This window comes from Hyperolius riggenbachi, chromosome 5 (genome assembly GCF_040937935.1).
Source record: "Hyperolius riggenbachi isolate aHypRig1 chromosome 5, aHypRig1.pri, whole genome shotgun sequence".
Lineage (NCBI taxonomy): Eukaryota > Metazoa > Chordata > Amphibia > Anura > Hyperoliidae > Hyperolius > Hyperolius riggenbachi.
The window spans coordinates 147485036-147509607 of record NC_090650.1 but is presented as its reverse complement, the minus strand read 5'-3'; the positions used below and the strand labels follow the sequence as shown (position 1 = coordinate 147509607).

Sequence of the window (24572 nt, the reverse complement as noted above, 5' to 3'; positions counted from 1 at the left end):
AACAGTACAGCAACTAGGCCCAGCTGCAACAGGGCTATATCTATAAGGAAGAAAGCTGGTACATCCAAAATCAATATTTATTAGTTCCATGTAAAAATACGGCCAACGTTTCGTAGCCACGTAGGGCCCCTTTGTCAAGGCAATATTTGCTCTGAGGCAAAGATCTACAGAAACAAAAAGATAATAAAAAGAAGTATAAACTAAAAAACAAAACAACCATTTATACTGCCTCAATATATATCTATGCCTGTGGTCACACACACACAACCCCCCCCCCCCCCCAAAGAAAAAAACAGATCAGAAGAATATAGCTCTCAAAAGAGCTGTTTGTGGGGTGCTTTCAGCAACAAGATTGAGCGAGGAGCAAGCTAAGAGCAAGCTAACAACGGCCTAACTAACACTTTCCCTATCACCAAATGTCTCTCCCTTCCTCTCACTAGCAAGAGATCAGCAGACTGAGAACATGGCCAACGCTGCAGCGTTTTTATAGGGGGGCGGGGGTCCGTCGGTGAGTGCCGCCTGATTGACTGCCATGTGTCTGCTGACTGTGATGTAGAGAGTCAAAGTTTAGCCCAATGACACGTATAGGAAGGCGGGTCGAACCGCGCCATGTGTCCGGTACCCGCCGCGGACGCAGATAGCTGATATCCGCGCAAACTACCTGCCGGGCAAACCGTTCAGGCCATCTCTAAACAAGAGGAACTGCTGAAATTATATTTATACACTATTATTATAATACATAATTTATACATTTTTGTATGCCTTGATCAACTGATTAACGTTCACTCTGCTCTGGTAGTCTCTGTTCACGTAATCAAAGCACACGTTTTGTCAATCGCAAAGGCATCTGCAATTTGATTTTCACCCAGTCACAACAAGCATAGTGCATGCAGCATTTGCCTGCATCTGCGATTGGGTTAAATAAATTAATGCACAAGTAAATTGCAGTGCTCTTTTTTTTCCCCCCAGTCTCCCATTTTGACATCACAATCGTGCTATAATCACAGCAGAATGTGTGATCTCAAGATTGCTTTGCACCATGGTCTTAAACATGATTTTCAGAGTGTACGGAGCCTGACTGTTCCTCCTCCTCAGAGAACTATGTACAGCAACTTTGGTTGGCAAATCAACATTTGGTAGAGTCAGGTAACTATATGCAAGTCATAGCCCACGTAACTCTTGATCCCAGTGCAGGCCTGGATTTACATCATAGGAATCTATAAGCACAGATGTCCTGGTGTCAAAAACCTGAGCAGTTCTTGCCTTTTTCATGATTGCTAACTTAGTAAAGGACCAGCCTTTAAAGCGTTGCTATCATATAAATCCAGCATAGCGGGGTCTGAACCCTCTATAACAGTAATTATAGATTGACAGTATAATTAAGAGCAGCTAAGGACTACAGTACTTTAAATCATATATCAGGCTGAAACAATTAATCCAGGTTGGCCATCCAAACCAGCTCACAATATAAATTCAGGATTCATCAACAGGAGGAAAAACAAAAGTTTGCCTTCTTAAAACAAAAGGTACTTGTGATAATTCAGGTTGGAGTAACCATATGATATCTCCCAAGTGCATCACTGCTGAATATGCAAATTATCCTTCATTGTCCCTGTAAGCTAGCTACACCTCCAGTATCGCTGAAATACAATAGTGTTGATGATGCAAACTTATGTTTTGCTTAACATTTTAGTAAGATGACTTTTTGGTCCTTTGTAGCCCCTTACACACTCCCATGAATTCTGGTTCACAATGAGGTTGCTGGGTATTCTGTATCAACAGGAGGCAAATAAATGTAAATGTACATATTTCGCAACAAAACAATGACATTTTATTAACCTGAGTAAGACACTGTAATCTGCAGTCTAAACTGAGAAAAATAATTGCACTAAGATCCACTGGAACAAAAAACAAAACAAAAAAACAAGTGCCTCAAAACTCCTGACAAAAAATGGTTACATTTCCTCAACCTGGAGAAAGAAAAAAAATGTAAAGATCTGTCCTTTGTAGCTTCCCGTTGTGTATATGTGTGGTTGTTCCAGTTTACTGTATTGTGCTTTATATAGCGAACCTGGTGGAATGAAGACAGCTTCAGCACCTGGTTTCCCAACATAATTTTTACCAACATTTATAGTTTACGGAAGAGTTAGAGCAGTCAGCAAGCTGACCAGAGCCGTATTAAGACCAAATGGGGCCCTATGCAAAACAGCAGATTTGGGGCCCTTCCCTAACCCATTCAGGTTCCGTCGTTTTCACGTGAGAAATGTTCACCTCCCATTCATTAGCCTATAACTTTATCACTACTTATCACAATTCACTGATCTATATCTTGTTTTTTCCACGACCAATTAGGCTTTCTTTGGGGGGTACATTTTGCTAAGAGCCACTTTACTGTAAATGCATTTTAACAGGAAGAATAAGAACAAAATGGAAAAATTCATTATTTCTCAGTTTTTAGCCATTATAGTTTTAAAATAATACATGCCTCCATAATTAAAACTCACGTATTGTATTTGCCCATATGTCCCGGTTATTACACCGTTAAAATTATGTCCCTATCACAATGTATGGCGACAATATTTTATTTGGAAATAAAGGTGCATTTTTTCCATTTTGCATCTATCACTATTTACAAGTTTAAAATAAAAAAAATATAGAAATATTTTATCTTTACATTGATATTTAAAAAGTTTAGACCCTTAGGTAAATATTTACATGTTTTTTTTTTTTTTATTGTAATTTTTTTTTTTTTTTATAGTAAACATTTTATTTGGGTAGTTTTGGGAGGGTGGGAGGTAAACATTAGATTTATAATGTAAATGTGTGTTAATTTGTATGGCGGCCATGAGTTTGTTTACATGACGTCACTCTAAGCGTAACACACGCTTAGAGTGACTCATCGGAGAGGGAACGGCCAGAAAAGGCGCAGCTTCCGAGAGAAGCTGTCGCTTTTTCAGCGGGGGAGAGGAATCAATGATCGGGCACCATAGCCCGATACATTGATTCCCTGGCTACCGAATCCACGGCCGGGAGTGCGCGTGCACGCGTGCGATCGGCCGCGGGAGCGCGCGGTAGCGTGCATGGTTCCTGGACGTAGAAACTACGTCCAGGAACCAAAATAGGCTAAGCACCGCCCCCCAACACACACACACACAAAATCAGGGCAGCACGGTGGCGTGGTGGTTAGCGCTCTTGCCTTGCAGCGCTGGGTCCCCGGTTCGTATCCCAGCCAGGTCAACATCTGCAAGGAGTTTGTATGTTCTCCCCGTGTCTGTGTGGGTTTCCTCCGGGCACTCCGGTTTCCTCCCACATCCCAAAAACATACAGATAAGTTATTTGGCTTCCCCTAAAAAAAATTGGCCCTAGACTACAATAAATACACTACACAATACATACATAGACATACGACTATGGTAGGGATTCGATTGTGAGCTCCTCTGAGGGACAGTCAGTGACAAGACTATATTCTCTGTACAGCTCTGTGTAAGATGTCGGCGCTATATATATATACTAAATAATAATAATAATAATAATAAAATCAGAGCTTTCTCCTTCCAGCACACACTTCATATCAGCCCCAGTAGCAAGGCAGCTGCATGACATCTGACCTATTGTAAAGATTGCAAAGCTGAGCAATTGTACCTTGCCACAGACAGCCTGCTGAGAGCTAAAGCGTTAATTAGTAGAGGGGAGAGGGATCGCAGGCACAGGGGATGGAGGTGACAGATGAGCTAACATACAGTGAATAGTGGAGGAGAGAATGCAGAACGGCAGCAGACACACAGAGCGGATCCCTCTTACTGCTCAGTTGCTTCAATCGGTGCCCTGCAAAAACAGCTGACCAGAAGTTTGTAAAGAGGGTGGAGGGAGAGCTGAAGAGACACACTGTTACAGCAGGCTAAATGATGCTGCAATGTCCGTGTAGCTGCTGCTTGCTTTTGTGATATGCCACTCTCTGCTCCCTCGCTATTCTGGTTAACCGACACCTGTATTTAGACACCGCTGCCCTGCCTGCATACACACACAGATTTGAGGGTGCTTGGCACAGCACACGGCTGTAAATGGACGGGCGACATCTGCCATGTGGGGAATGTTGTGGAAGGCTCTCCACCCGCAGCACCCTTTTGTATTTTCCCGTTCTAGTCCCGGGCTTTGGGGGCCTGTCCAGCAGTCAGGAAAAGGGAGGCCAATGAGGTCAACAGTATCAGCGTCTCATGTCAGTGAGTTATTATTATTATTATTATTATTTAGTATTTATATAGCGCCGACATATTACGCAGCGCTGTACAATGTGTGTATATATATATATATATATATATATATATATATATATATATATATATATATATATATATCTTGTCACTAACTGTCCCTCAAAGGAGCTCACAATCTAATCCCTACCATTGCCATATGTCTATATGATGTAGTGTAAGTACTGTAGTCTAGGGCCAATTTTTGTTAGGGGGAGCCAATTAACTTATCCGTATGTTTTTGGAATGTGGGAGGAAACCGGAGTGCCCGGAGGAAACCCACGTAGACACGGAGAGAACATATGTGCGTATCTAGAGTATACAGGAACTTCTCAAAAAAATTTGCACATTGTGACAAAGTCCACCACCCTCTGCAATGTACTGACAAACACCAGACCCTCATATACCTCAGATTCAAAGACACACAAAAGAAGTAGTTCAAGCCCTCCACCGTTTCAACATTGATGACTTTGGCACACAGCCCATGAAAACCCAAAACTCCCACCCCAAAAAACCAGCACACTTCAGTTAGCACGGTGATGTGTGTCACGTGGTGCAGGGCACACACTAACTCTCTGCGGGCTAATGTGGAGGCTGGGGTGACTGTTTACCATAGCAACAGCGACACTCAGCCTCAGCTTATTTCCGGACCCAAACAGTCCTGCGGCAGGCCAGGCAGGAAGGAAGATAAAAGAGCCGGATGACACGCGCACATGCTGATGGGGCTCCATAGCCACAGCAGTCATGAAAAAGTTAATGAAAGGATGCTGATGGGGCCCTTTAGACCCTGGATGGGGCCCTAAGCTGGTGCTTGTGCCTGGTGGATGATCCGGCCCTGAAGCTGACCCTAATTTCTTTTGCAAGGAGCCTCCAGGGTTCATATTACATCCGTAGAGATCTAGCTTTTAAGTCCAGTCTGATTAAAATGGATCAGAAAGCAAGTATGACCCTATGTCAATTAAAAGGGTCTTACCTAATTCAGGAAAGTTTAATGAATCTTACTAGCCATTGTCTGATTGGAGAAGTTACACATTCTGAGGAAGTGAACTGAAGTATTTGAGATCAGGCACCTGTTTTGAGGTGGCTTTGTGATGTAGGTCAGTGCCTCAAATTATTATAGTATAGGAACTACTGGCTGCCAGCCAGAGTTCTAGGAGTAGAAATTATGTAGTTAGTATTTTCTCTGATGTACTATTGAATGTGTTTAGTCCCTATGGTCACAGATTAGATTGAATGGGTATACTAATATAATAGTATAGTATGGTATAATACTAGTATATTTGACCTGGTATAAGAGAACCATAAAAAACGAAGGGCTTCATCTGTCTTGTTTTCATCATGTTAGTTGGGAAGAGATCCATGCTGGTCATGGTAACATTAAAAGGATAGATATGTGGTCTTGTAGGTTGCCTGAGAGAGTAAGGCCTTTGTGTGGAAGAACTGCAATAGTGAGTATAAGGCTTGATTTACACTGGCAACCTATACATTCTAACTAATCAGTTGTTCTGCGCTGTCTCTTTCCGTTGCTATGCATTTTCATCTGTTTTTCTATGTATTGGATCCACAACGGACACAACAATCCTGCAAGCAGTGCCTTGTAAAAAAAAAAAAGCTTTCAGTTATGATGCATAGATGTAAACTGACCCACAGGGAAACCAGCAAAATACCTTCTCACATGCTGTGCATCTAAGGGAGGTATTTCAGAAATTTCTATCCAGTCTTTTAGGGCTTAACCAGCTGGGCGGTATGGACGAGCTCAGCTCGTCCAGTACCGCCGGAGCCTGCCGCTCAGGCCCTGCTGGGCCGATTTGCGCCAAATAAAGTGCAGCACACGCAGCCGGCACTTTGCCAGCCGCGTGTGCTGCCCGATCGCCGCCGCTCTGCGGCGATTCGCCGCGAGCAGCGGCGAAAGAGGGTCCCCCCAGCCGCCTGAGCCCTGCGCAGCCGGAACAAAAAGTTCCGGCCAGCGCTAAGGGCTGGATCGGAGGCGTCTGACGTCAGGACGTCGGCTGACGTCCATGACGTCACTCCGCTCGTCGCTATGGCGACGGTGTAAGCAAAACAAGGAAGGCCGCTCATTGCGGCCTTCCTTGTTTATTCTGGGCGCCGGAGGCGATCGGAAGAACGCCTCCGGAGCGCCCTCTAGTGGGCTTTCATGCAGCCAACTTTCAGTTGGCTGCATGAAATAGTTTTTTTTTAATTTTAAAAAAACCCTCCCGCAGCCTCCCTGGCGATCTTATCAGAACGCCAGGGTGGTTAAAGGACTACTGTAGGGGGAAAAAAGAGTTGAACTTACCTGAGGCTTTTCATGTTCCCCTGCAGACGTCCTGTGCCTGCGCAGCCACTCACCGATACTCTGGCCCCGCCTTCGATTCACTTCTGGAATTTCCGACTTTAAAGTCAGAAAACCACCGTGCCTGCGTGGCCATGTCCTCACTCCCGCTGATGTCAACAGGAGCATACTGCGCAGATGCAGACCATACTGGGCCTGTACAATACACTCCTGGTGACAGCAGCGGGAGGGCACAGCCACGCAGGCACAGTGGTTTTCCGATGTTAAAGTCGCAAATTCCGGAAGTAAACCTGAAGCAGGGACTGGAGCATCTGTGAGTGGATGTGCGGGCACAGGACATTTGCAGGAGAGCATTAGAACTCTCCCCCCCCCCACCCCTCTACAGTACTCCTTTAAGTGTAGGGAATTCTGTACTGGTATGTGGGAGGCTGTCCCCAACAAGCCCAGTTATCGGAATTTTCTAGTTTGTAAAATACTGAAGAGTGATCATAGTTTGGACACTAACATTTTTACCTGGGATTTTGTTACTGAAATAGCATGATACACCTTCAGTGTGGCTTCCAGGTTTTCAGATCTTCTTGGTCAGGTTGGTGACAAACATGCTTATTGATACCATCACTAATTCTTTCTTGAAAATCTGCATCCTGCCATGTGGATTAGTGGCTCAGAAATTAATAGGTAAGTGTTGTTACAGGATGCATGGTTATTACAATGTTGACTAAGCTGATTGTAGGAGTCATGTAGCTTTGTGACAGAGGCATTATAATTGCATAGCACTTGTACGAGACTGTGTTCTGAATTGTTGGATGGGATGTGGGTTCATTAGGAGTTGCTGGTTCAGGGATATCATGAGTGTGGATGATCAATAAGATACAAATACTTCAACTTCAGAGTTCATGCAAGATTATGTAAATGTGTGTGCAAATGTATGCAGCTTGAAAAAGGACCAATCTAGTCCCACCAAGGTTTAAGTCGATTGATCCATTTAAGCTGCATAAATATGCATACACATTTACATTATCCTGTATGAACTTGGACATATTTTCATCTCATTGATCATCCCTGGCCATGAGGAGCTGTGGAAACAAGAATGCTGCACATAACAGCATACAGTATGTGCTGAGGTGTTGTATGGCAGCATTCTTCTTCATAAAGCATCTTCTTCAGTTGCTGGGGATTGCTACACCATGAATGCCTTTAATAGCAAAAATATAACCGATTATCAATAAAAGCGGTTTTAATTATTTTTGAACATTTATAATAAAGACAGTTTCTTTCCACTGAACATACATAATGTAAATTAGAGCTCTGTTCAACATTAATTATACCCCATAATAGTAACAGAAAAAGACAAGACAAGAAGAAAACAGAGACTGCAAGTGATTTTCTGAACACTGTGTACAGATTCAGGAATAACACAGAATAATAGTTATATGTTCAGCATATATAAAGAACATGGATAAAATAAAGACTGCATTTACATTTCACAGATAGTAAGATAAGCTTTAGAGTGGCCCAAATAATGGAAACATAACACCCCATACTCAGTGCCGGTCCAATTCATGCATGAACACCAGATGAGGTCAGATACTTCCATGGTCACGCCATTAGCAAGATTTGAACATTATTCTTTCATAAAAATCTCAGGAGTACTGAGTGCAAAGTATACTTCTGCCTCCTTTATCCTTAAAACAACTGCAGACATTTTGTTTTATAGAATGTTTCAACAGCCCACCACCAGGGCATGATTTCCCATTAAAAACAATAGATATGTGCCTACAAACACCATTATTAGAGGCTTTTGCTTAGAGGTGACTTTAAAACAGGGATGGCTGTTCAAAGTAGCTCCCACATATTGCTACTAAGCCCGTCCACACACCACTGTTACAGTATGAACGTCTTATGCCTTTTCAGTAACTTTGCCATGTGTAGCTCCTTTTGTCTCACAATTTTTGCCATCAGTTCTACTGTAAGCCCCTTTTAGTTGTGCTACCAATCCATACCTTCTTTACCACCATTTCAATAACTATCTTGCCACCTGTGTGACAGAGGTGTAAATTGGAGCAATGCATGTATTGATGGTTCAAGGTTAAAAGATCGGTTCCAGGAAAAATATTTTGGATACGGTGTGTGTTAGAACGTTTTATTTGTATTGCTGTTCTGTGTCCTCAACTGTGACAATGTTCATAGATTCCAAAATACTTCTAAAAGTGACAGAAACAGCAATAAATAAATCATTTTTGTAGTGTGGAGAAGAGTTAGAAACTTTTATTATTATGGTTATCATGTCTGGTCTCTGGGACTACCACATTTCATTTTAAAATCACAACGTTCCACTGAGGTCTTGGAAACCTGAAATGAGTGGAAATCTCTTCTACTGGGTCATAGACAACATTAAACAAAAATTTCTACTCCCTTTTCACACTATTCAAAAGTAAGATCATTTATATTCCTGGCTTTGGACTTTCAGATGTAAGGAATTTTGTGCCCATATTCTCCTGAGATGCAAATATTACCATAATCATTACACACACAGTCATATGAGAACATTTCAAGAAAAACTGAACCTATTCTGAAGACAGGGAGGACCCTGCTCATTATATATCCTTGATATATCTATTGCTAAATGCCTCTAATACCCTAAAGTTTACCACAGATAGATGGATTTACTTCATCAGTGCAGTGTATTCCATAATATGTCATTTATTAGTTGGCAATAATTGCAAAGTGGTTACCGAAACACTTGTTACCAAAATGTTTTCTTTTCTTTTTTGGTGAACTGTGTAAAATACAAGAATGCTATACTAATCTGATCACTTGGGTCCCTAGGGATTTGTGTACATAACAATATGAAGTTCTGACGGTTTCTTTTCTGCAGAGACTTTGGGGCACATGAAATTGGGGAAAATAGATAAACTGAAAGAGATGTCCAGTGCATTAACACATCATTCTCTAACATGTACTGCAAAAAGAAAGATTGAATTTGACTTGTTGCGTAGAGAATTATGACTATTTCCACTATTGCCTTTTTCATATTGGCTTGGTCATATGTAATATCTTACACATTTTATACACTGTAGGTAGTATTCATAAATTACATATTAATAAAAGTATGAGGATGACTATAGCTTTGGAAATTCTGCACTGCTCATGGATAGTATTCAATCACAATTCATCTGTATGAATACTCTAACAAATGCAGGTCATCCTATTAAACCATCATTTAAGCAGATCTATGAAATGTTACTAGTGGAAAACTCATTTCTTGTTCAATAAGAATGTAAGACTTTATATGGTGCTAACTCCTTTCCTGATACAAGACAGTTTAGCATTAACCTTAGCTTTACATTAAACTAAGTCCTATACACCACACTATGCTATAATTACAGCATATTATGTATTTACTTAAAAAAATCTCCACAATACCATTCAATTTGGACAGACACACAAAAAAAGGAAAATAAAAAAGGTGCAATAATATTTACAATATAAAAACCCACAGGAATTAAAAACTATTTGACACAAATGAAAAAAAAAATCTTGCAATATATATCTATATATAAAAGTGTTATAAGTTTTTTCTTTCGAGTCCCCAAGGGAGAAGATAATACCAGTTTCAGTCATTGCAGACTAAACTTTATGCCACAATCTCTTTCAAGGTTCAGGCTGAAGTTTACAAGGTGTGTAGTAGGCATATGCTAAATTTACTAGGATCCACTGTTCACAAATATTCCTTGGGAACCTAGGTGTATCTCAATAAGTAAAATGTCAGGAATGATGGTGCCAACTTGTGGTCATGCTGAAGCTTCAATATAGTCACTTTTGGGGGCCAATGCCAAATATTCTGGATTTTCCGCTGCTGGAATTTTATAGATACCATTGAGCTTCATTTCCTTTGGAAAAAAGTCTTGTTGGTAGTCAGGATTGTCCAAGCTTATTTGCTGGCTTACTTTTTGATCCCAGATGGAAGGATAGTCATTTTCAGGTTCAACTATGAGTGTCTGACCTGAGTTCAGGTATTCTGGGTTGTTCAAGCTGTTCCCATTCGAATTCTTGTAACTTCCATTGATTGGTGGTCTGTTATTACCAAATGAAGCCAAATTATGGTAAACTGGAGCTGTCGTGGTTATAATTTCTGCCTTTGGATTCAACTGATTAACATATTCTGAAATACAAAAATATATCATGATCACAAACAATATCCATTTATATATTATAACTATTTTTGTATAACCTACTGCTACTGAAGAAAGTAAATTGATGGTTCACTAGCAGTAAAATATCGGTGATAAAATTAATAGGAGATATACAACAAAAGATGATACTATTTTGAAAGAAAGGCTTAACATGAGTAAAAGAAAATATATTTTCTCATTATCTCATTCTACACTGCCTTGAAATAACAATAAATGCTGATAAAATATCCTGAGCTTCTCAAGCAAGCTTCTGAGGGGTGACATTTGATTCCACCCCCTTATGAAAATCACAAATTAACTTTTTAACCATTTCCTGTCGTCCTCATCTTAAAAACATATACCACATAATTTCTGAGGCATTTCTTCAGTCAGTCACGTATGAACAAATAAAACAAGTAAAGTCTATGTAGCTTAGGCAGGGTTCACACTTAATAAAAGTTGCATGCGTTTTGCGAATATGTGAAAACTCGTTCACCACACATTCAAGGAAAGTCAATGGAGAATCGCACTTTTTGTAAAATTTGCATTTTCACGTTCGTGTTTTTTCATGCATGAAAAAACTTCTTGCAGCATAAATTTGCACATCACATGCGATTGCCCATTGACTAAGGCTACATTTCCATTAGAATTATGTAAATCACATGTACATTTTTGGATGCGAAATTCTATGCAATTATTAAATGTGAATTGGCATGCGTATTCACAATTTTGAGTGAGATTTTTACAAAGAAGGAAGTCCCATTTTTCTTATTGTACAAGTATGCAAAAATGCATGTGAAAATACAAAAATGTCATTGCTCACGATTGTCCTGCATGAGACGTTCTAAAAATAGCAAAAAGGAAAATAAATGTATGTATTCCCTGCAAATCCATCTAAAAGTGGGATGAAAGCAATTACATGCAGCCACACACTTTACAGTATGGTAGAACTGCCATCAGGTTTTTGTTTCTTCTCCATATACCAGGAACAAGTAAATATGATTAGCTTCATGGAAAGGTTATACTGCATTACATCAAAACATGGAAGAACACTTAAAGGTTAAATGGCTCTTAATTTAGACTTGGCCAAAATTACAGTGCATATTGTAGTAATTACACTCCACGATTCCAAATGTTATATATACTAAAATACTTCACATAAAATTATATACAGCACAAAGTATACATTGTATGCATTTAAAGAATGGCAGAGCTGAACTCGTCTGTGATTCACTTTGTTGAATGTTCCACTCATTTAAGATAAATACCAACCTGGTGCAGGATGGAACTCCTCATCTATGCTGTCATTCAAAATAGCAGTTGGATCTGTGCTGTATCTTTGAATGAAGCTGTCTTCTCTGATAGGAGGTCCCTGTTTAGAGTTGTAAAAGTAAACACATTATATTAATGAGTACATTTTTTTTTCAAGCTCAGCGTACCGTGTACAAGGCCCAACTTAATTGGGGGTGTGGGTAAGGTTAAGCACCAGGGGGCAGGTTGAGGTTAGGTACCGGGTGGGGGGTGGTGGTAAAGTTTAGGCACCAAGGGGGGATTAGTTCAGGTAAGGTAAAGCATGGGTTGGTTACGGTTAGGTTAGGCATGGGTTGGTTAAGGTGGTTAAGGAGGTACCAGGGGGGCTCTTAGGGTTAGGCATAGGTAGAGGGAGTGTTCTGTGTGAGAGTAGGGTTAGGTTAGGTCATAAGCCAAAGACTGCCGTAAATTATTGGTAAAATCTTTATGGATATTGTTCATCTTTGTGGATATTTTTAGCAGGCAACATTTTTATAGGTATGTGTATGAATGGCCCAATGGGAGACAGAATATAAAATATTATAATCACACAAAGGGGGTAGCTGATAGCAACTCCTGTAGGAAGGCGTCGGTAATTCCCCATCAACCATCCGAGTAGTAGATTTAGTTGCAGATATAGGGTGGTCCCACTCCAGATTGCAGTAAAAAAAAATAACTGGACTTCACATATAAAAAATAAAATATATGGAAGCATTCAGGGAGATAAAAATATTAAAAAGTAGTGTGAGTCTAATATCAGTTGAGTCTGTTTTTACTTCTCCATGCCATCTCCTAAACAGAAACACTTTAGTCAGCTGCAGCATTCCTGCAAGTGGATCCTCCAGAGAACGGAAGACCAGGAGGACAAATGAGCCTGTAGGCATAATTTCATCCCTCGTCTATGGATGGGCGGCTTCAGCATAAATTTACATGTTAATGTTGTGTTACAATAATTTAGAGGAATTCACAGCATGTAATTTGTTAAGTAATACGCAAAAAAACTCACCCCATTTCGAGTGATGCATACAATCGGAGAATTGTTGCTAGCAGAGCTCTAGAATAAAAAGGGAAAATAATCAGAGTAAAGTTTAAAGTGCAATATATTTTATATATATATATATATATTAACACACTCAAAGATACCGTCCATCATCCAGGTTCGAACCCTAGCCAGAGCATTATCTGCACAGAGTCTATGGGCTTGATTCACAAAAGGGTGCTAACTGTTAGCACGTCCGTTTTCGCGTGAATTTTCGCATTGCGCGCGATCGAGAATTTTCGCGCGAAACGATAACGTTTTCGCGCACGAATGCAAATTTTACCGTGAAATCGATATCGTTTTCGCGTGAAAAATCGCATTTGCGCGCGAAAAAGTTATCGTTTCGCACGAAAATTTGCGATCTCGCGCAATGCGAAAATTCGCGCGAAAATGGCCGTGCTAACAGTTAGCACTCTTTTGTGAATCAAGCCCTATATGTTCTCCCCGTGTCTGTGCTGGTTTCCTTTAGGCACTCCGGTTTCCTCCCACATCCTAAAAACATACAGATATCTTAATTGGCTTCCCCTAAATTGTCCCTAGACTACGATACATACACTATACGATAATACATGGACATAGTCATACATATGACTATGGTAGGTGTTAGATTGTGAGTCTCTGAGTGACAGTTAAGTGGCATGACAATATATATAGAAGCGAAAGTGTGAACACCGCTACCACCCACAAAACCTCTGCAACAGTGCACGACCAGGCTAGCAAAGCACAGGAAAATGTAGAAGAGGAAGGTCCGCACTTGTCCAGGTTTCAAATCTTTATTCTAGGACATATCCATAAAATAGAACACAGGAACATGAATCAAATTGCTGACATGTTTCGAGCTACAAGCTCTTAATCATAGCTATTAAGCTATGATTAAGAGCTTGTAGCTCGAAACATGTCAGCAATTTGATGCATAAAGGGAGGGGGACACCAAGAGCCCAATAGTGTGATATTGTATACATGATAATTAATAATGAGTTATATAACAATTTAATACTCACAAACCAGGGTTACCATTAGGCAACCACTGTGAAGGCAGGTGGGGAGTTTAACCTGACCCCACTCAGGATTAAAAGTTGCTCTCTGTAGATGGAAAAAAGATGGGTACAACCCTCCACCAAGGGTAGACTTCGCAATATGTAGAAGCTTTCCAGAGGCGCCAATAAAAGTCACTTAAACGGGCTTAAAACCGATGGGGCAGCGGTGGACCTATCCCATCCATGCGGACAAAGCAAACAAATTAAGGACTGTGGCATCAACAGTCAAACAACAATTTATTTATACTCTACAGTAAAAATAGGCAACGCGTTTCACGGGTTCAATCCAATTCATCAGGCCAATCAAAAAGGAGCATACAGCTGAAAACAAAGTGTCAGAGGACATAGTGTAAGGAAGGTTTTGTGAGCATCAATCATGTTCAAAAATTCAATGTCAAAACATAACTATATGAACATCAAATCATATTCAGAGGTACTTATTATGCAATACTCTTAAATCATGCAATTTTATGCAAAGTGATTTTATGCAGAACATTTTCATGTAGAAAACTCAGGATTTAGCCTATTAGCTCTACTGGCCACTGTATTTCTTTTGCTTTTCATGCAACAGTTATAGAGGTACATTTTACCAGGTGAATAAATGCATATACATTAATATGTTCCTTAATGGGATCAAGTGGTATATAATATTAAATGGGAGCTACCCGTTGATTCAGTATTGGGTCTAAATTTAGAGAAAGACGCAGGAGGGCAAACATGGTGACACATGTGACACATGTTTGCCCTCCCCCCTCTTTCTCTAAATTTAGACCCAATACTGAATTAACAGGTAGCTCCCATTTATTATTATATACCACTTGATCCCATTAAGGAACATATTATTTTATATGCATTTATTCACCTGATAAAATGTACCTCTATAACTGTTGTATGAAAAGCAAAAGGAATACAGTGGCCAGTAGAGCTAATAGGCTAAACCCCAAGTTTTCTACATGAAAATGTTCTGCATAAAATCACTTTGCATAGAATTGCATGATTTAAGAGAATTGCATAATAAGTACCTCTGAATATGTTTTGATGTTCATATAGTTATGTTTTGACATTGAATTGTTTGAACATGATGATACTCACAAAACCTTCCTTACACTATGTCCTCTGACACTTTGTTTTCAGCTGTATGCTCCTTTGTGATTGGCCTGATGAAGCTGGATTGAGCTAGTGAAACGCGTTGCCTATTTTTACTGTGGAGTATAAATAAATTGTTGTTTGACTGTTGATGCCACAGTCCTTCCTTTGTTTGCTTTGTCCGCATGGATGGGATAGGTCCACCACTGCCCCATCGGTTTTAAAGGGAAGGTCCAATCAAAATAAAAAAATGAGTTTCACTTACCTGGGGCTTCTACCAGCCTCATGCAGCCATCCTGTGCCCTCGTAGTCACTCACTGCTGCTCCAGTCCCCCACTGGCAGCTTGCCGACCTCGGAGGTCGGCGGGCCGCATTGCGTACATTTTTACGCATTCCCGCTAGTGCAGAAACATTAACACATACATTTTTACGCATTACTGGTTCAATGCGTACAAATTTACGCATCGAACCAGTAATGCGTAAAAATGTATGTGTTAATGTTTCTGCACTAGCGGGAATGCGTAGAAATGTACGCAATGCGGCCCGCCGACCTCCGAGGTCGGCAAGCTGCCAGTGGGGGACTGGAGCAGCAGTGAGTGACTACGAGGGCACAGTATGGCTGCATGGGGCTGGTAGAAGCCCCAGGTAAGTCAAACTCATTTTTTTATTTTGCTTGAACCTTCCCTTTAAGCCTGTTTAAGTGACTTTTATTCTATTGGCGCCTCTGGAAAGCTTCTACATATTGCTAAGTCCACCCTTGGTGGAGGGTTGTACCCATCTTTTTTCCATCTACAGAGAGCGATTTTTAATCCTGAGTGGGGTCAGGTTAATCTCCCCACCTGCCTTCACAGTGGTTGCCTAATGGTAACCCTGGTTTGTGAGTATTAAATGGTTATATAACTCATTACTTATGTATACAATATCACACTATTGGGCTCTTGGTGTCCCCCTCCCTTTATGCATCAAATTGCTGACATGTTTCGAGCTACAAGCTCTTAATCATAGCTTAATAGCTATGATTAAGAGCTTGTAGATCGAAACATGTCAGCAATTTGATTCATCTTCCTGTGTTCTATTTTATGGATATGTCCTAGAATAAAGACTTGAAAACCTGGACAAGTGCGGACCTTCCTCTTCTACATAGGACAGTATATACTCTATACAGCACTGCTGAAGATGTCGGCACAATATAAATACTATTTCTCAGGTATGTATGGGTCCAGCCACTTTTTAACCATGGCACACAATTAGTAAATTACCAAGTTAGTGAGCTTTGGGGTCTTTGGCATCAATAATGTAAGAATGGTAGCAATGTACCAATCAAACAAATCTGAATGGCTGTTTGTGGCTCTGCCTCTTTTTCCGAGTTTGATGAATTTGCACCCCAGTCACCCAATGACCGACTGTAGCAGGTTTGAGGCCTCTGCCATTAACAGCATAAGAATGGCAGCAATTAAACGTATTCCTCTGAAAATCAATAGGTGAATTTTAGTGTAGTATGGAAACAGAGGCGACAAAAAGATAAAAGTATCTAAAAAATTTAAAACATGAGGAAGCAGTGGTGGACTCACCTTCCCCAAGCAGGCACATAAATTGCCAATGTGTTTGTCAATTACAACAAGTTTATTTACATACTCTTGGGGCCAATGCGATGGGTGAATCTTGACTGGCTGCTCTAGGTTTCACCCACTTTCCTATATATGAATTCCAGTCACCCAGTAACCAAAGTTGAGAACCCCGCGATTAACAGTCTAAGAATGGCTGCAGTTTACATTTGCTTATTTAAAATTAATGGTTGAATTTTGTTTTTAGAAATTGGTTAAGACGTTTTCAAGTAATGGCGGCACATACATACACACGTCTGAGATATATATATATATATATATCCTCTAGATTGTAAGCCTTTGGGCAGGGTCCTCCTCCTTTTGTGTCCTACCTGATCTTGCACCTCCATTACTGTGAACCCATGCTATGCATCTGAGTGAACCTAACTTGCCTAATCTCCATGCTCCCATCCAGTGACTGACTAAGCATTACCTGGTACTCATACTATGGTGTGTGATCTGGTTTTCTTGTATTCCTGTATTGTCATATTGCTGTATGTCACCCCTAAATATTGTCTGTAACCTAAATTAATGTTCAGCGCTGCGTAATATGTTGGCGCTTTATAAATACAATAAATAAATAAATAATATATATATATCAATCACTGTCACTCACTTCTGCCATTGTTGACTGACTGTATGCTGTAATGTCTTTTTTTCCCCAAAAAAATGTATGTATTATACTAAGACAGACGAGCCGATTGTGGAAAAATTATACAAAAATAATCTCCTACAACAATATTTTGTATGTTGATTTTTTTTTTTTAAATTTCTTTAGAGATTTAAAGTATTCACAGACAAATACGTTGTTGAAACATCAAGCTAATTGCGTAATCTTGAAATATATGGATATCCATAGGGCTACTCCACTTTTTCAGACATGTTTATATTGGTCATTTTTAGAAGAATCGACTACCTGGAATTAACTTTTCTACTCATTCAATATTTTTTTCTCAGATAATTCCAGCAAAAATGGCGTAAACATGAGTGCTTGTGTGTGTCTGCATACTTATGACACATTTGCTCCATAGAATAAATATGGGGTCATTTCTTCCGATAATCATTTTATCAATATGGCTACTCTTGTTAAACTTTAATGTCAAGACCTCTCATGGGCATTTCTACTTCTGATATATATATATATATATATTTCTTTCATGGCTGCCTCATTTCCAGTCAGTTCAGCCAACAGGTAATTCTAAACTTTATAACTGAACTATTATATAATCTATAGTAATTTTTAACTCATCTATAAACTGCTCAGTTGCTTTCAAAAACTAAAATCCAAATAAATGATAATGCCTGTACCATTGTACTCAATAGAGGTGTCCGTGATGTTGAAGGACTACTAAAGAATCCCTGATGTGGTATAAGATATTCTTCTGCATCAACTATGTCACCCATGTCCTCTTCTAATGCATGATTAAATTTAGATTCCACAGGGCTGGGTAAGTGCATTCTTTCATCCCCCTGCAAAACAGGATACACGGTTATTCTACAGAAATACTAAGAGCCAAAACTATGTTATTTGTTTATAGAAATTCACATTCTTAGTAAAAGTCAGACATTCCACAGAAATTATATGATGAAGAACGGGAGCAATTCATCCAATCCTATGTACAGAAATGTTTGTAGAAAAACTACAGTAGCAAATGATATACTGTCCTTGAAGTCATCATTGATTATCTTTGAAGACATATGTATTTGATACTCGTTCTACACATTCATGGTTTATTCACACATCTGCACCTGTTGCAACTGGGAGGTGTGCTCACAAACTCCTACATGCAGTAGTTTGGGGCATATATTATAAAGATGCCTTGCCAACGCATCAGAAAACCTTGGGCCTCACAAACATAAGTGTGAATTTGCTTTAAAATGTATTTTACATTTGAAACATATTAATTTGGCCCATACATGCACATTATATTGTGGGCAAAAGTTTAAGCACAATAAGTACAAAACGTATAAGTGCAGAAGAATAAAAGTGTAAAGTGTGAATAAACCCTCAAATACTGTGCTGGAAAACAGTGAAGAAGATGACATCTGAATATTTTAACCACTTCACCACTGAGGGGTTTTACCCCTTGAGCACCAGAGAAATTTTCACCTTTCAGCACTCCTTCCATTCATTCGTCTATAACTTTATCATTACTTATCACAATGAAATGAACTAGATCTTGTTTTTTTGCCACCAATTAGGCTTTCTTTAGGTGGGACATTATGCCAAGAATTATTTTATTCTAAATCTGTTTTAATGGGAAAATAGGTAAAATGTGGGAAAAAAATCATTATTTTTCAGTTTTCTGCCATTATAGTTTTTAAATAATGCATGCTACTGTAATTAAAACCCATGAAACGTATTTTCCCATATGTTTAAATTATGTCCCTATCACAATGTTTGGCGGCAATATTTTATTTGGAAATAAAGGTGCTTTTTTTCAGTTTTGAGTCCATCCCTAATTACAAGCCCATAGTTTATAAAGTAACAGTGTTGTACCCTCCTGAAATAAATATTTAAAAAGTTCAGTCCCTAAGGTAACTATTTATGTATTTTTTTAATTGTAAATTTTTTTTTTTTAATTACAAAAAAAATGGGGAGTGTGGGAGATAATGAGCTAATTTTTTGTGTATAAGTAATGATTTGTATGTGAAAAATCCTTTAGGGTGTAGTTTTACTATTTGGCCACAAGATGGCAACAGTAACTTTTTGTTTAATGCGACCTCCAAGCGTCCTTCCGGACGCTTTGAGGAAGTACTAGGAGGCTGGGTAAGTTGTTTTTTTTTCACAATGATCGCGCTGCTTAGCGGAAAAGCAGCGGATCATTGCGGGGCTCAGATCAACGAACGGGAGTGGATTTTCCCGTTCATTGATCTCTGGGCGAGCGGCGGGCGGCGTGTTTACGAGCGGGAGTGCGTGCTAGAGCGAGCGGGAGAGCAGAAAGTACGGATTTCTCCGTCCCTGGGGGTGGAAGGATGGAAAAAGGGACGGATAAATTCGTACGGGCGGGGGTACAGTGGTTAATCTAATTGATGGCTGGCTGTTCAGCAGTACAAACAGCTCTGATTTGAAACGTGCTGATAAAAATGCAATGCCTTTTATGGGATAAACCTTACCTGTATAACAAGGTAGCGAGATGGGTCACGGGCCATCTTTGTAAACTCAGCACTTAACTCTCGGAACCTTGGGCGACTTTCTGCATCTATCATCCAGCCTATAAGATCACAATTAGGAAATTCATGATAACAACAATTTATATGCAAGTCTATAAAAATATCAATGATAAGGGGGAAGACTAGATGAAAATATAAACAGCATTTCATTATTGATTTATAAAGCTCTAGTATATTTGGTTGTGCTGTAAAGAATATGAAACAAGCATACAAAATACATACAAAGGCATACAAAGGCATACACTAAATATAGACATTGGAACAGAATTGGTAGACTTCATAGTAAAAGCAGTGAGAAATGTAGCATGGTTAACAAAATATATAGAAATTCCTAGACGAAAAAGGGTGAGAGAACACTACCATTCAAGCTTACAATCTTTTCAGCAAGCTGAAGTTGGCTAAAAGATCCCCCTAAGTAGCGTATCATGCCGCAATGGAAGGACATTCTAGAAATTGTGAGAAAGGAAGTTGCTGAAATGTACCAGTCAGAAAAGGGTTATAGACATTTCTCAAATCCTGGGACTACTCCAAGCCATTGTAAGAGCTATTATCTTCAAATGGATCATAGGTGAATCTATCCAGGTGTTGCTGTCCAGGCACACTTTACCAAAGCACAGGGAAAACTCATAAGTCAGAGAAAAACCCTAACTACAGTAATATTTTCAGCACTACCAGTACGTCTCTCTCCTTGCTCAGTTAGCATCATTTTTCATGATATCTCTAATAGAAAGATACTGGTCAAAAACTATTCACACAGTGCAAAACTACTTCTAAATAAGAGGAACCTAAAGGTTCAGTTAACAATTGTCAAAACACCTGGATAGTCCCCAACACATTTGGAAAACTGTTCTATGTACGGATTAGTAAAAATGGGACCGTTTTGAAAGCCAGCTCTATTTGACATAAACAGAACACAGCTTAGCACAAAAATATGAGGCCAATTGTCAAACCTAGCATTGTCAGTGTGAGGATGCCTTACTGATTCAGAGTCTGTCCGACACAGCAGAACTGAGGGAAGTGTGATATAAGCTTTCTGTCAGAAAGCACTGAAGGGAAATGTCCACTCATCAGTTCATGAACTGGATCACAAGCCCAGCTGGGTCACGTAGCCCATGACTAGCACAATAGCAACCCCTAAACTGAATGGCTGAAACCCCCCCCCCCCCCCCCACACACACACACACACAAATTAAGATTTTGGAATGGTCTTGTCATCGTCTTGACTTGAACTCTAATGAGATGTGGTGGTGACCAGGTCATAATTGGAAACCCTCCAATGTGGCTGAATTAATGCCTCCAATGTTTTAATATATAGGATTGTAAATGTGCATTATTATTACTGTACAATGTTGTGTGCAATGCATGTCTGTAGGTTTAGCAATACAATATCTGGTAGCTGACTTCTGGATTTCCTTCTTGCCAACAGGGTGGCAAATTCCTTCCCAAGCACAGAAGCACAGAGCTGTTATTCAACAGCACCCTCCTTACTTGATGATCAGGAGGAATTAGGCTCATCTCTCTAAAACACACACAGAGTGATTTTCTGAGCAACGATATGTGTTTTCCCTGCCTGCTGTGAAAACGTTTAGGTCTGCTTTAACATGTTATGTATAGTTACATTTTCTTCTTTTCACAAAAAATAAAATAAAACTAAACTAAAAAATACAAATGTCAAGACGTGCAATGTGCACATGCTGATTATTGGTTTATATCCAAGTACAGTACAAGAAGAGAGCTTGTTAAAAAAAATATGTTTTAGCTGAAACGTTGCTGTGTTAGAATGTTTACATGGGAGATGCCTGTGCATGATCTTAGTTTATGCATCTGCCATATATTATGGAACACTAATGTACTACTTAGAGCACAGAATACTGTACATACAGTTCTTTGAAAGCCAGCCTTGACAAAACAACTGTTAAAATCTTCTAGATGAATCATTATGCTCTTTGGGCATCCAGGATTAAGTAAGAGATATTAAACTTTAATGAATCTTGTAATTATGAACTTACATTTCACCATAATCATGTATACATCGATGGTACATATGGGTGGCTGAGGAAGACGTTCTCCTTTCTCTAAAATTGTTGAAATGTCGCTGGCTGGAATTCCATCATATGGCTTAGATCCAAAAGTCATTAACTCCCATACAGTGACACCTGTAAGCAAACAAAGATTCAGGGTATGTATATGAAAGCAATAACCAAGAGCCTGATTTACTAAATCAAATGAATGCAAAACGTGATTCATTTAGTATTCTACAGCTGGGCAGGATGCAAAATAGTGCAGACACATACATATTTCCTTACTCATCAACATGTATCACAATGCATCAGCTGAAGGCAGCCTGCGTTGTTTATTAAATATGTGAGCTGTGGCTGTATAGTGTGATGTATACATTTTTTTTTCTTTAAAAACTGCAGTCACAGTAGGTTAAAAAACAATAAAGAAAAAGTGGGGGATAAAGAACAACAGTATAACCACCCCCTTCTCGTCAGTTTTTTTCAATCTCTTAATCAACCATGCAAGCTGGGATAGCGGGAGGGAGGAGCTGCTTACCAGTAACAACCCTCCTCTGACTTGCAGCACTGGTATGATCATGTTCAACAGAGGTTGCCCCAAAAGAGACAGTATTCATTTAATGGGGGTTTAGTTTGTTATTTGGTCATCCCCTTGATAAAAGAGAAACCAAACAGCCACTTTTGGTCAGCTAAATAGATAAAATGAGTAATTTGTTCACCCTATACCTCTTCACACAAAGGAGAAAAACCTTTATTAAAATTCAGCTCAGTAAATCACATCCATTTTCCATCTTTTTATTTACCTGGCTCTTCTTTAATTTTCTTGTGTGAATAGAAAACACAACCCCACTTTTTACTTTTGTCACTTCACCACAGCAAATTAATTTTAACTTCTGATTGGAGCTGGTTTAATATGCCACAGGGGGGCCCCAGTGACATATTCTTCTAGACCAATATATTTTATTTTATTTTTCAATTTACAAAGTGGCTATTTCTGTCATTCTCTCTAATTGGCTGATGCAGATGCAGTATAAGCTCCTCTGTTTAATTGCCCTCACTCAAGCATGATGAAAGCAGAGGTAGGGAAGAGCCCCTATCCTTCAGCTTTGAGACAAGAATAATTTATGAAGAGGGATTTTCAGTCAACGTCAAAGGCAGAACCCCACGCTTGTCAGCTCTGCCCTCTTGGCCACTAAATTTGCATTAATGATTAGAAGGTTAAAACGTCTTTGGGAAGTAAGTGGGGCTTTGCAATTTTTTTTATGAAACATTAAATAAATAGCATTATCCTTGACACTATTACCAGTATAGCCATGCAGACAAAGCACATTTCCAATTTCCAAAAATGTCATCATGAGTAGTGCATGTAGTATGTTTTATAATAAATATAGGAATGGCATTTTTTGCCCCTGATCATGGGACAACACAAGTTAAAGCAGCTGTGGTAAATCGGGTCCATAGTTTACATAATCTCTTATTAACTTACCATAGCTCCAAACATCACTTTGGTGTGTGTATGTTCTGTGCAAGATGGACTCCAAAGCCATCCATTTAATGGGGACCTAAGGGTAAATAAAAAAACCATTAGCGAATGATCTCTGTTTTTATTGGCTGCTGCTTCTACCAACAACTATAAACAATACATTTTAGGATTATCATACTAAAAAGAATACGCATTCTTTTCCATATTCTTTATGTAGAAATACTCCCCCCTTCCCACCTACTTTCCCCATCCAACAAAAATGCTCACCATACCACTAGCCTACTTCTCCCAATACTTAATAAAAGGGGTCCTCAATCTTATAGGCTACATCACTAATCTGAGGACACAGTGTCATACTTCACTGCATCTCCCATCTTCTTCCCCAGGAAAAATAGGTGGAAGGTTGAGTGGAAGGCCAACCCTACAAACCTCTACAACTCTATGTAATACCTCACAATGTAACACCACCAGTGTCACTGGACACCCTTTCATAGTAAAGAATAAGAAAATGATTGGCTCTAATACATATACCTCCATCTAAACAAGTGACTGGGACAGGATAAGAGGCTCATGTGTTATGCCTTTCACTTGGAAGGCACTCCAGGAGGCCAGGATCACAGTACATCACTGGCGCTTTGCATGTATTTTGTGAGTATGTGGATTGTAAGGTAGACAATTAGTGCAATTGAGAAGTGACTTGTAATGAATAGCAGAGATACCGCCGTGCGGACAAGTGGCAGGGCGGCGGTCTCCGCGTTCAAACTGGCAGCTGTTTCCGCGCAGCAACATGTCTCTAGTTTGCCTGGTCCTTCTAGTGCACACAGATGGAGAACTGCGCGCGCGCTAGGCGACAGGACCTTTATGCCAGCAAAAGGGGAATCAGCTAATCCCAGCTGGACTCCTGATTGGCTGAGTGGCTGGGGCGGCACTGCGGAGCGCTGGAAGTATATATAGAGCTTGCTTGTCAGTTGCTGGTTGTCTGCCGTTGCAAATACTCACGTGTGAGCACAGAGACCTCAGTCAGATCCTACAGTGTGTTAGAACCAGTTGGAACTGGGAATTCACACTTAGCCAGATTCCGTTTAGGAGCTTTCTGTGATATTACTGTGTTATACTTCAGACT

At 39.7% G+C, this 24572-nt stretch overlaps 1 protein-coding gene across 1 annotated transcript in view; it reads right to left on the bottom strand.

The window, feature by feature from the left end:
• Positions 1–7762: 7762 nt before the first annotated feature.
• Positions 7763–24572, bottom strand: part of EGFR (epidermal growth factor receptor) — a 342723-nt gene continuing 325913 nt past the window's right edge. Inside the window, exons 22-28 of the mRNA XM_068236350.1 lie at positions 23453–23528; positions 21958–22104; positions 19892–19989; positions 18083–18244; positions 13015–13062; positions 11991–12090; positions 7763–10708 (exon numbers count right to left, since the gene is read on the bottom strand). Of these exons, the coding sequence (XP_068092451.1) occupies positions 10338–10708; positions 11991–12090; positions 13015–13062; positions 18083–18244; positions 19892–19989; positions 21958–22104; positions 23453–23528 (1002 nt within the window). The 3' untranslated portion in view covers positions 7763–10337. The remainder of the gene's footprint in view (positions 10709–11990; positions 12091–13014; positions 13063–18082; positions 18245–19891; positions 19990–21957; positions 22105–23452; positions 23529–24572) is intronic.